The sequence below is a fragment of the Thamnophis elegans genome, chromosome 4 (genome assembly GCF_009769535.1).
Source record: "Thamnophis elegans isolate rThaEle1 chromosome 4, rThaEle1.pri, whole genome shotgun sequence".
Classification (NCBI taxonomy): Eukaryota; Metazoa; Chordata; class Lepidosauria; order Squamata; family Colubridae; genus Thamnophis; species Thamnophis elegans.
In genome coordinates this window covers 56,008,272-56,020,630 of record NC_045544.1, presented here as the reverse complement: position 1 = coordinate 56,020,630, position 12,359 = coordinate 56,008,272, and the positions used below count along the sequence as shown (strand labels likewise).

Sequence of the window (12,359 nt, the reverse complement as noted above, 5' to 3'; positions counted from 1 at the left end):
TCCCAATTCCCTACTAATGAAACAGCATAGTAGAAAAGAATATTAGTGTGGCAGGCCAAAGATCCTAAAAGGAATCGGCTGCAGGCCTGACAATAGCATCACAGGATTTCCCCAGTCTGCTAGGACCCCCAGGTCTGATGGTACAGCCAGGTCCTGAGGGACTTGAATATTGAACAGGATGGACTTTGCCTCACTTCTGGGGGTAAAATATCTCAAAATGGGAGTGCCACACCAAAGTCAGTCTGCCTTCTGAGACCCAAGTTTAATTCCCTAATAGTTGGGACATGCAGCCTGCTTTCTCTGGTAGGACAAGCACATATAATGAGGAAGAAGCAGTCCCTCAGATCTCTCTTCCCCAACTACTCTCACCTGGAATCAGCCCCGGAGAAAGGAAGTGAACTGGAGCAGCACTCTTATCACCCACCCTCAATCAAACTCAATCCAGAAGGACTCCATGGTCAATGGTATCAAAAACTGCAGAGAGGTCAAACAGGGCAAGGATGGATGCCTCACCCCCATCTCACGCTTGCCTGGCTTCTTGAGGAGCAGGTGAGGCAAACTGACCATCGCTAAAACCTCCTCACATAATCCCCTGAACCAGTTTAATCAGCAAAGAGGGACATGGATCTAAAGAACGGGGCTGAGCTTACAGCCCCAAAGACTCTGTCCGTTTCCTCTGGTCAGACAGGTCCATTCCTGTTCAGATAACAGCAATATTCCTTGCTAGGTATTTCCACTGGTTCTGCAACAAGGCCAGTGTCCACTTGGTTCTCTGAGCCCCTCTTAACCCCTCTTAGCTGCTCAGGAGCCCAGAAGGACACATGCCCACCCAGAACAGAGTGGCAGGACACAATAAGGTCTGCACATAATAAGAACAGAGACTTAATGATGCTTTGCCATACTTACCACCACTAGTTAGGTCTTTTTTCCTCTTTCTTTTCTATGTATGCCTATATAGGTACTCCTTGTTTAATGACTACTCATTTAGCAACCATTTGAACTTATGACAGCACTGAACAAGGGTAGTTACAATGGGACTTCGTACCTACAACCATTGTAGCATCTTGCAGTCATGTGATAAGAATTTCTCTGGCTGGCTGCTCACAAAGTCAGTGGGGAAGCCAGCAGGAAGCCAGAAGCTATGCTCATAAGAGGTTCTCGCTTAACGAACTGCACAGTTCTCACTTAACATTGGTAACTGGGGATTGCAAGAACTGTTGCAGCTAAGTGGTATGGTCGCTATTTTTTTTATATAAAACTATGTTGCTAAATTATGGCATTTTCAATTCCAATTAGCAGTTAAGCAAAGACCAGCTGAATAGCTTTTGGGATCAGGAAGGTGTATGCTGTGATTACTTAAATCTTTTTGATACTGGAATGTATGGTATCATTTGAAAGAAAATTCTGTTTTGGGAAAGGAAGCACAAAAGTAAACAACATATTTTTGTTTCAGGTGTAATGTATGATGCATAGGGCAATTATACCATTGGCTTTGTAGTAACTGGGGTTTGCAATATTGGAGCAGCTGGCATACTTGCTTTAATACCCTCGTTGCAAAAATCATCAGTCCAGGCAACAAAAAACGACATTAATGCTTCTGTATGTGTAATAACCAATACCATCGTGCCTTGGCAATCTCCAAGTATTTCATTAGGGGTAAGGAGTATTTGATGACATTTCTTTCTCTAAACAAGAAAATTTCTTTCGTCTTCTTTTTCTTCCTCCTCCTCCTTCTTTGGTAGTATGTGTTCTGTACTAACCTGATCTTTGATAGGCATTTTATCACAATGACCCTTTCAGTTATTAGCATTTCTATTGACAGGTGGTAGAGAAATTAATATAGAATCTTCATCATGGTCTTCGTGATTTGCTCAAACAGGATGTGCCAGCTACATGAAGACTCATTTAAAACTCTCAGAGTTTAGAGGTTTTGGCATGAACCCTTGCCCTTTGTGTGGTTCCAGCTATTTTTTAGAAAAAATGCATCACAAGCAACATATTTGGCTAATTTCTCTGGAGATTCCCCCCCAATTCTGTTATTTTCTTCATTTCATTCGTTCCTAGACAAATGCAAAGTATAAAAAGTACAGTTTCATTGCCGTTTGCCTTTAAGATACTTAAGGCCCTTTTAATAAATTCCAATAGTAGGGAGTAACCCACTCTGAAATACCTTATACCCCTTTTGTCTGGGAAAAGGCTGCATTACACAGGCTGTTAAAAAATATCAGATGTTCATAAAGGAGACCTGATATAATTACTCTTTCTGTCAGAAATTCATTGGATACAGTACTAAAGCTGTTGAACCCATAGCAGCTGAATGTCTAGATTGAGGCCTCAGTCCCCATCTGTCTCAAAAACTGTATACTTAGTTCTTGTTTAGTGACCACAGTTAGGACCAGCAACTCAGTCATTAAGTGAAGTAGTTGCTAAATGGAGAATTATGTGATGGTTTTTGCATATGATTTTACTTGAGCCTTCCTGCTTACAGTATCAGAAGAATACAACTCCAGTTGTATGGTTGGGTAGGTCCCCAAATTTGATACTTGAGGAAGCTGGGTAAAAGGTTGGATCTTATAGTCCCTTTCCCTCACTCCAGTGCCCTCTGGAATGCTTGTCTTCATGCTGCAATAATTAGGAGGAGGAAATGAACAGATGCTTTAGATATTTACAATCTTTAGAGAGAAAGTGATTACAAGACAGTAAGGCTTGAGTTTTGGTTTGGGATCACAATTCTTACAAGCTGATTTAGGATGTTGGGAATTATAATAATCTATATATATATATATATATATATATATATATATATATATATATATATATATATATATATATATATATATATATATATATATATATATTAAAATTGTCCCAAAGCAGAGTTTGAAGGCTATGTGGAAGGATGGTTTATAGCTAATGAATCCAAAGATTATTTAAATTATAGATTTCAAAAGGAATATGAGTGATCATGATAATAGATGCTAAGACTTTTAAAATCAGATGTACACTGTCTTTATCTCAGATACATAGTGTGTATTCAGATTACGAGAGGAAATGGAAGAATGCTGTTGAACTGCCATCATTAATACTATCTTTCATAATACATTTTTTGTTACAGAGTATTACTTCCTCATTCACAAAATCTATGATATCTCCTGCAGCAAGTACCTCAGGCCATTCAAAAGGATTCAGCATGAAATCCTTTAAAAGCATACTAAAGTCAGATACAACATCTGTTAAGATGACGTCAGAACCTAGGACCTCTATGGGTACTGTGGAATATATGAAGGCTTTCCCGGATCAAGAGAACGATACAGCTGAGGGGAAATCAGAATTAGCATCTGTTCAAAGTCAAACTTCAATCTCCATGACCCAGGACCTACCCATACCTTGTAAAAAAGAAGATGTAGTGGTCTTGCATGAGTATGAAGGTGACGAGGAAGCTGAAATTACAATTGGGGTAAGGCCTGGACAGGAGTTAACCCTGCCAGAACAACTCATGAAAAAGGAAAGGTCAGACTCTAAACAATTGGAGCATTTTCCTCACAGAAGACAAGATGGGGTGGCTTTCTTAGATGAGTATGAAGGAGATGAAGAAGAAGCTGAAATTGCAATTGGGGTAAAGCCTGGACAAGAGCTAACCGTGCCAGAACTATTCATGAAAAGGGAAAGGTCAGACTCTAAACAGTTGGAGCGTTTTCCTCATAGAAAAGAAGATGGCGTGGCTTTTTTAGATGACTTTATTGGTGATGAGGAAGAGCAGTTGAGATATGTGCCTTCTGCCTCTCACAAAAAAGAAGATGAGTTGGTGGTGGAGGATATAGAGGATGTCCCTAATGATTATCAAGAGCAGCTTAAGAGCACAGCTACACTGAATCCAACTGAAGAAAATAAAACTTCTACATCATTGAAAGACTCTGGAAAGACTTCCCCACAGAAAGAGCAATGATGTGATATTTGCTAAAGATGAAGTTAGCAATTTACCGTCATAAGAGAGGAAATAGCAATAGTAGTACTATTAGTATTTAGGATTAAGTAACATTAGCATTATTAGCATTATCATTATTAACATTATTAACATTATTATTATTATTAGTATTAACAGCATTTGATCTAGCACATCTGCATGACTTCCTAGTAGCAATTTCTTTGTCTTATTCTGTATACTTTTTCATGCTTGTTTACCTAGCTTCTACAAATGTTTCTAAAATAATTGTTTATTTTTCATTATTTTATAACTTAGATGTACAAACAATTTGAAAAGAACTGAATTTTAAATTATTTATGCTTTGTAGCTAAATTGAGTTGAGATCATCTTCCTATGCAAGACGAAATATGTAGCTCTAACCTTTATCTTCATTTTTTGCTACTGCACAATAGGACTATTCTAAGTGTCAAATTTTGTTCATCATATGGTGCACATATTCAGCTAATTTAAGGTGACCAGACGTCCCGATTTTCACGGGACAATCACGCTTTTGCACAATTTGTCCCGCGTCCCGGGACATTCTTAAAAACTCCCGATTTTTGTGACCGGACCCAGAAGTAAGCCTGCCCCACCCCCAGCCCTGTATACCCATCCCAGCCGGCTGGTATTTTGTTCCTTCTGGCTCCCCGTTGCTCAGAAAAGCAACTTTGGGAAGGTCCTTTGCTAGCAGGCAGGTTCTAGAACGCCTGCAGCCACCAAAGGACCTTCCCAGAGTTGCTTTTCTGAGCAACGGGGAGACAGCTGGGACGCAATCTCCTTTCATTCTCCCTCTGCCTCATTTACTTGTTCAGACAGCAGAAAACGAAAGAAAATCGCATAGCTGAGAACAAAGGAGCCTGCAGCCTCCTTCATTCAAATGTTCAGGAGCGGGGATGGGGGGGGCTTTCTTGCATGCCTTCTTTCTCTGAAGCCACGCTGGATTCAGCAAACCGGGCAGCGCGTGCCCTTGGGATTGTGCAACAGCCGAAGAACAGGAGGCAAGAATTCGGGTGCTGCACAAGGCCACGGGCACGTCCTACCCTCTTCTCTCTGATAGCCGCCTGGTTAAAAAGGAGGAGGCAACTCTGCTGGGTCGGAGCCCATCCAGGAAGACGAGGAACGCAAGGGGGATCCCTCCCCCCGCAGATGGGCTCCAGACCAGCGGAGCCTCCTCCTCCTTTTTAACCAGGCGGCTATCAGAGAAAAGAGGGCAGCTTGTGCCCATGGGCTTATGCAGCAGCCAAAGATCACCTGGTTAAAAAGGAGGAAGAGGAGGCTCCGATAGTCCAGAGCCCATCTGCGGGGGCAGGGATCCCCCTTGCATTCCTCATCTTCCTCAATGGGCTCCTCCTCCTTTTTAACCAGGTGGCTATCAGAGAGAGGAGGGCAGCGCAAAGGAGGAGCAGAACGGCCTTAATCATGTCGAGCTGCCCAGTCAAAAAACCCTTTCCTTCTGTAGAAAAGAAAAGAGGGGGGTGAATTCGAGAGACCGACTGAAAGAGGGAATCTTCAGCCAGGGCATCCTTTGCTCCGCCACAGCAACCTTTTCAAGCAGGATCAGACTAGTTTGAAAGCCTCGCCTTCTATTTCGGCGGGGAAATTCCCTGCCGCCCAGGCTCCATCCCGCAGAAAAAATCCCCTTCGCCAAAGCTCGAGAGGCAAGCGCTGCCTCCGCCTGCCAGAATCTCTGGAGAGAACTTTGCAACTAGCTAAGGAGTGGCGAGCAGCGGACTTGAGCATTTGCACGCATTCAGCCAAGGTCCTGCTGAGCCCCGCAACTTTGGACAACCCGATGGATTTTACGATGGATGTGCACCCCTGGGAGGTGCTGAAGAAAGACAGGCAGCTCAGCCTGATCCAGGACGACAGGCGTGACACACATACAGAGTGAGAAACACACACACACACACACACACAGGGAGGGAGGGAGGAGAGACACAGAGAGAGAGAGAGAGACAGAGAGACAGATGCACAGAGAGAACGACAGAGAGAGAGAGAGACGGAGGGAGATAGAGACAAAGAGTCACACAGAGTGAGAGAGAAACAGATACAGAGAGAGAGGGGGGGATTTAAGAAACTTCAGAGTGAATCCAAGAAGAGGGAAGAGATGGAAGACTGGCTTTTCGCTCTGATTTCTGAGGCCCCAGCTGTTAGTGATGGAGGAGGAGGACAGCTCATTCTGTGGCGTTTTTAAAAAGTCCTGTTTTTTTTTTTTTTAGCACAAAAGGAAAAATCTGCAAAAAGTCATGGGTAGCCCCTGGGATTGTTCCTCGCAAAGCATCATGGTCACAGAGAATGCAAATGAAGGTGTTTATCTCCCCGCCCGTGTCCTTCTATTCAAATCAGAGTCATGCTGAGTCCCACTCAGAGGGCGGAGGGGCGCTGTGCTTTTTTGTTTTGTTTTACCTATGTTCTCACAACTATGCAAAGGTGGGTTTTGTGCTACAAGGATCTTTCTTTCTCTGTCTGTGGTTCCGATTGCAGTTCCTTCGGATTAAAGCACCGTTTCTCATTCCTTGCAAAATGCCAGAGCTGCCTCCCTCCCCACTTTCCTTGCAGCACCCTCGGTTGCAAAATGTTCCCCTGATTTGGTTTATAAGTTCGCAGCAATGCGATCCAACAAATAGGAAAGTTTTAATTTCTCAGCATCCAATATTTTATATTTTTCATGATCAATATAGGGAAAGAGCAATGTAAAGAGTAGAAAAATAGTAATGCATAGCAGAATACTATTTAGAATTCTGTATATTTTTCTAATCTGGTTCATTTGATTAACCACCGGAAAATATACATACAGTCAGGTTAATAAATATTTTTGACAATGATAATTTTGGGGGGCATTTGGTCTTTGCACACCACCACATTGAATTTGAAATAAACCACTCAAGAAGTGAGCAAACTGAAGGTTTTCAGCTTTAATTCAAGGGGTTTGACAAACATGTGGCACTAACCATTGAGCCATTTTAATACTATTGTATTCAAAACCTTTGAGAAACAGTTTCATGTGGTGGTTAAGGCATCAGGCTAGAAACAGGCTAGAGTGTGAGTTTTAGTCCCACCTTAAGCACCTAGCCATCTAGGTGACCTTGGATTCGTCACTTTTTTTCTTTTTTTAAATAATTTTTTTATTTTCAAACAAGCACAAACGCACAAAACATACAACATAAAAACCTCTTCAACTGCAAACAGTGTGTCGATTGGTCACAAGATCTTTCTGCATCCTTTCCAGTTTTATCAAAAATCACATATTATCATTCAAATATCTTTGGATATATTATTATACTTCATTTGTTTGATTATCACTATTGTTTCTCCATTTTAAACAAGGTATTCTAAATATGTATCCATTCATATTATAATAATTCATTATATCTTCTATATATCTAATAATAAATAATTTTTTTATATCCTATTCTAAATCATTCTATTTTAGCATTGATAACACTAATAATTTTCAATTCCATGCTTTTCCCATTATTAGTATCATCAATCTAATATACATGTATACAAATTGTTATAATTGTTAAACATCCATTAAGCATAACTATTATTACATCCTTTTTATATAAGGCATATTAAATTTGAAGTAAATTTATATTATGGCGTTTCATTACATCATCCTGAAATCATCCCATGATATTACATCTTTATATTCTCTTCTATATGGAATTATTTATCATTTATAAAAAGGCTTTTCAACATCATCTCCATCATCCTCACTTACAAGTGTTTGTATAACATTTCATATCAATCTAGTATATATAAATGCTTTATTATCATTATTATCATTTATATCTATTATTACTTTGTCTTATACATAGTACTCAAAATTTAACTAGATTTAACTAAATTTTATTGTGACATTTCCTTTCATCATCCTGTATCCTTCCAGAAATAGTGCAGTCCAATATCTCTTGCCATTTGTAGAATTCTAAGTGTTTTCTTGATAAGTCTTATGTGGACTTCTCTTACAACTTGTTGTTCATTGCATATCTTATAAAGATTCGAAACCCTCCATCTCTTCCTTTCAACACCTTGACTTTTGTTATCACTGGTGCTTCTGCCGAGATTACTCTCATTATTGCTGCCAAATTTTCTTCCCTTTCTTCATCTATGTTTTGACATCTGAGATAGAGTTCCAGTTCATCGATCTCTCCTTTCCGTATTTCGCACTTATCATTTCCCTCCACACACTATTTGCTGTCAATGTCAACAATTTTCTTATCACTTTCATATATCTTTGTGGATTTTTGAATTCTGTCCTCAAATTTCATCATTGTTTTATAAGTATTCCCAACTCTTTCCTCCGTACTTTCTGTATTTTGATCTATAATTTCAAGTCTATTTTCAATTTTCTCTGTGATTATTAAGACTTTTTGAATTTCTAGAATAGTTCTTTGCAATGTTAATTCCTTTTCTTCTTCATAGCGTGCCATTTTTCCAGGTTATAAACACTGCCACTAAAACATCCAAGGCTTTTGCTAGGTTTCAAACAAATTCAGTGAAGTTTTTCAGTTCAAATCTTTCTCTTTCCTTCAAAGGAACACCTGTATAAACAGAACGTTTTCCACTGACCCTTTCAGTAAACAAAGCCAATAGTTTTGTATCAGATGTTGCCAAGCCTCTAGCCTCTAGATGGCAGTGTTACCTCTTTTCCCTCTGTTTTTGCCTCTCTTTCTAAGCTCTGAACTCCGTAAGTGAGGAAAAGAATTGTTTATAGATTACGATCCGACCAAACCTTGCAAGGAAAGAGTCTTTTAATCCACGAATACAAAAAATGGGAAAAGTATAGAGGAAGAAGGAAAAAAAGACCAGTCCAATTTAAAAGTAAAAGGCATTTGTAAAAAGTCCATCCATAGAGAACAAACAAAATTAAAGTGAAAAAGATAACACGGTAGTTTTAAACCAGGATAAATGAGATCTACTGACTTTATTTGGTCTCTGCTGTCCCCCACCCCGCCCCCTTAGCCCTTGGGTTTTGTCCCCTCCCAAGGAGAGAGTGGGAAGGAGAGGAAGGAAGGAGGGAGGGGGGAAGAAAAAGAAGAAGGGGGGGGAGAAGATGGAAGGAGAAAAGATGGAAGGAAGGAGAAAGAATAGAAGGAGGAAGGAGAAGGAGGAAGATGGAAGAAGAAAGGAAGAAAAAGAAGAAGGGAGAGAGAAAAGAGGGAAGGAGGTAGGAAGAGAAGGGGAAGAGGGAAAGAGCAGAAAGGTAAAGAGAATGAAGTTGATAGGCAAGAGGAAGGAGGAAGGAAGGAAGGAAGGAAGGAAAAGGGAGAGAGAGGCAAGAGGAAGGAGGAAGGAAGGAAGAAAGAAAAAGGGAGAGAGAGGAAAGATGGAACTAGAAAGGAAAGAAAGGAGGGAGGAAAGGGGAAGACAGAGAAAGAGCAGAAAGATAGAGAAGGTGAAGGTAGATAGGCAGAAGGAAGGAAGAAGGAAGAAATAGGAAGGAGGGAAGGAGAAAGGATGGAAGGAGGAAGGAACAGAAGCGAAGGGGAAGAGAGAGATAGAAAGAGCAGAAAGACAGAGAAGGTAGATAGGCAAAAGAAAGGAAGCTGAAAGAATGGAAGGAGGAAGGAAGAGAAAAAGAGGAAGGGAGTGAGTGAGGAAAGAGAGGATGGAAGGAGAAAGGAAGGAAGAGAGGGAAAGAGCAGAAGATGGATAAGGTGAAGGTAGATAAGCAAGAGGAATGAAGGAAGGAAGAAGTGAGGTGTCTCGAGGATGGGGAAAACGTTTAGTGACCAAAGTTACAATGGCATTGAAAAAAGTGACTGATGACCATTTTTCACCCTTAGCGACCGTTGCGACCATTTTTGCACACTTAGCGACCGTTGCAGCATCCTCATGGTCATGTGATCTAAATTTTGTTTGGCAACAGATTCGTATTTATGATGGTTTCAGTCCTGGGGTCATTAATCGCCTTTTGTGAGCTTTTGACAAAATATAAATTTTTTAATCAAGCCCACCAATCCCCCCGGTCAATGGTGTCCCTCTTTACCAATCTGAAAATCTGGTCACCTTAACTTATATACCACTTCAAGGTGCTTTATAGCGGTTTACAGAGTCAACATATTGCTTCCAATAATCCGGAACCTTATTTTATTGGAGGGATGGAAGGCTGGGTCAACCTTGAACTGGTCAGGATCGAACTCCTGGCAATGGGCAGAATTAGCTTGCACTACTGCATTCTGACCACTGCACTACCAGGCTATTTTAACAAGAAAACTACATGGCTAGATAAAGTGGTTGACAATGTAAGACTGGATGATGGGGCACTCAAATCATATGACATTCAACATGCTACTAAGGAACAGCTGAGGATATTTAGGGATACTATTGGTGTTTATAAAGCAGTTAAATTAAAGCCTTTGCTGTATCTAGTTACAGATGTTGCTATGCAAGAAAAAATATTAGAAACTGCAAAGACAGAATTACAGTGTGAACATGAAATGTTAGAAGCACGAATATGAAAAAGCTTAGTGCAGTGACAAATGAAATGTATTGATTACACATTGACATCTTAGACATCCAAAATTAAAATGGATTGGAACTGGACACTCTTGGTGAGAAAAAAATCACACTGTTTACTATTCAGGACATGACAAACACATAAGGAGTAGTGAGGAAAGATATGACAGACAGTACTAAATAATGACTGAGTAATATCAGTTAGACTTTGTGGACAGCTGTTTAATATAATGGCTATCCAAGTTTATCCTCCAACCACTGATGCAGAGGAAGAGGAAACTGACATGTTCAATCTGAAATTGACAAAACATGCTAGCAAGATGTGCTACATGGGATTCCAGGCTGGAATGCTGATAATAGAAATAATAAGGGGGAAAATATAGTTAGACTATGTGCGCCAGGATACAGAGATGAAACGGGAGAATGATTTATTAGTTTCTGCCAATCTAATCATTTCCTCACTTGCAAACACTGTCTACAAATAACCAAATGACATCTATATAGATTGACATTGCCAGAGGGAGCACATAGAAATCAAATTGTTATTTGTACAATGAAACAGAAGAGATTGGTTAACAACAGTAAATATGTGGGACAGATCATGAATTCATTGTGTGCATGTTCCAAGTCTAAGACTTAGAAGAAGCAAACCAACCAGTTTCTATGATTTTGAACACATCCCCACAATTTTCAAAAAGAACATCAGAGATCACTTTGAAGATCTGAGCCTAGGGGAATTATGGAATGAAATTAAAGAAGAGTTGTTTTTAGAAAAGGCTGAGAAAAGGGGAATTTATTGTTGCCACAAATTGCATAATTCATTCAGCCAAAGTAGTTCTCTGGTATATCTTCTTCTCCAACCCTGTGCTCTTTCCCTTTCACCAGAGAAGTCTTTAAGCTTAGCCAGCCCTGAGCCTGCAGGAGTAGTATGTAGTACATACTGTTTTTATTAGGCGGTTTAGCCCCAACCCTTTGTGACATCACTTCCGCTCCCTCCCTCAGAGAACTGTGACATCATATCTTTCTGCCCTGCCTGCCCCAAAATCCATTTTACTGGAAGCAGTGAGATGGCATTTCCCTAGGCCCTTTATGCTCCACAATCCTATTTTCCGGAAGTACTGTAACATCGTCCCAGTTCACCCTGTCATGCCTATAATCCTTCCTTCAGGGGGTACCATGACATCACTGCAAAGTGTCCCACCCATGGAACTGCCTATTTTGACAGATTGTCATAAAATATATTGTATGATTTTTGTACTACCATGTACTACCATATTATAACGTATGTGATGCAGTACAATGGGAAGATGTGGCCTCTCAACAGGACTTACCAGACATCCTGGGAAATGATAAGGGGATGTTCTTTATTCCCAGTTAGAGCCAGATGATGATTTATTTGATGTAAAAGTGATACCTGAACTAGCAAAGAGAGTCCATTGAATTAGGAAAACATGTAAAATATTTAATATTGAAAATAAGCATGACTTGGTGATTAAGATTTTTCATTGCCGGTTCTGTCAAACACCAAACGGTGAGTGTATGCAGACACTGAAAACTAAAAAGTTTCATAAGTTGAAAAATGAATATACAATGTATGACATTTCTTCTTTCATAACTGGACATTCATCAGAACACAGGACTTTTGCAAATTGTCAAGAGCTGCATTGTAAAGATACTGCATCATTGTTTAATGGGATGCTGTAAAATGAAGACCAAATGGATGGAACCGATGAAGCAAGCATTGTTAAAAGAATGTGTCATCAAATATCTATACCTCAAATTGTATAGATAATCATCAATATTTCAGAAAAAATGAATAAATTATATTTCACAAGGATGAAGTCAAAGCATTGAGAAGGTGAAAAAACAGCTGGTGTCAATGACAAGAATTCGAGATGAGACACCTATATCTGTTAGGAGATTGATATGC

General features: G+C 39.9%; 1 protein-coding gene across 1 annotated transcript; it reads left to right on the top strand.

Annotated features, from left to right (window-relative positions):
* The first annotated feature begins 1,592 nt into the window (after positions 1-1,592).
* On the top strand, positions 1,593-3,946 carry LOC116507695. The gene is made up of 2 exons (XM_032216018.1): positions 1,593-1,656; positions 3,116-3,946. The coding sequence occupies exon 2, from the start codon at positions 3,143-3,145 to the stop codon at positions 3,944-3,946; it is 804 nt and encodes a 267-aa protein (XP_032071909.1). The 5' UTR covers positions 1,593-1,656; positions 3,116-3,142.
* The last annotated feature ends 8,413 nt before the right edge of the window (positions 3,947-12,359 follow it).

Coding starts and splice junctions, on each gene's coding strand:
- LOC116507695 (XM_032216018.1), top strand. CDS start 3,143: ATGATATCTCCTGCAGCAAGTACCTCAGGCCATTCAAAAGGATTCAGC.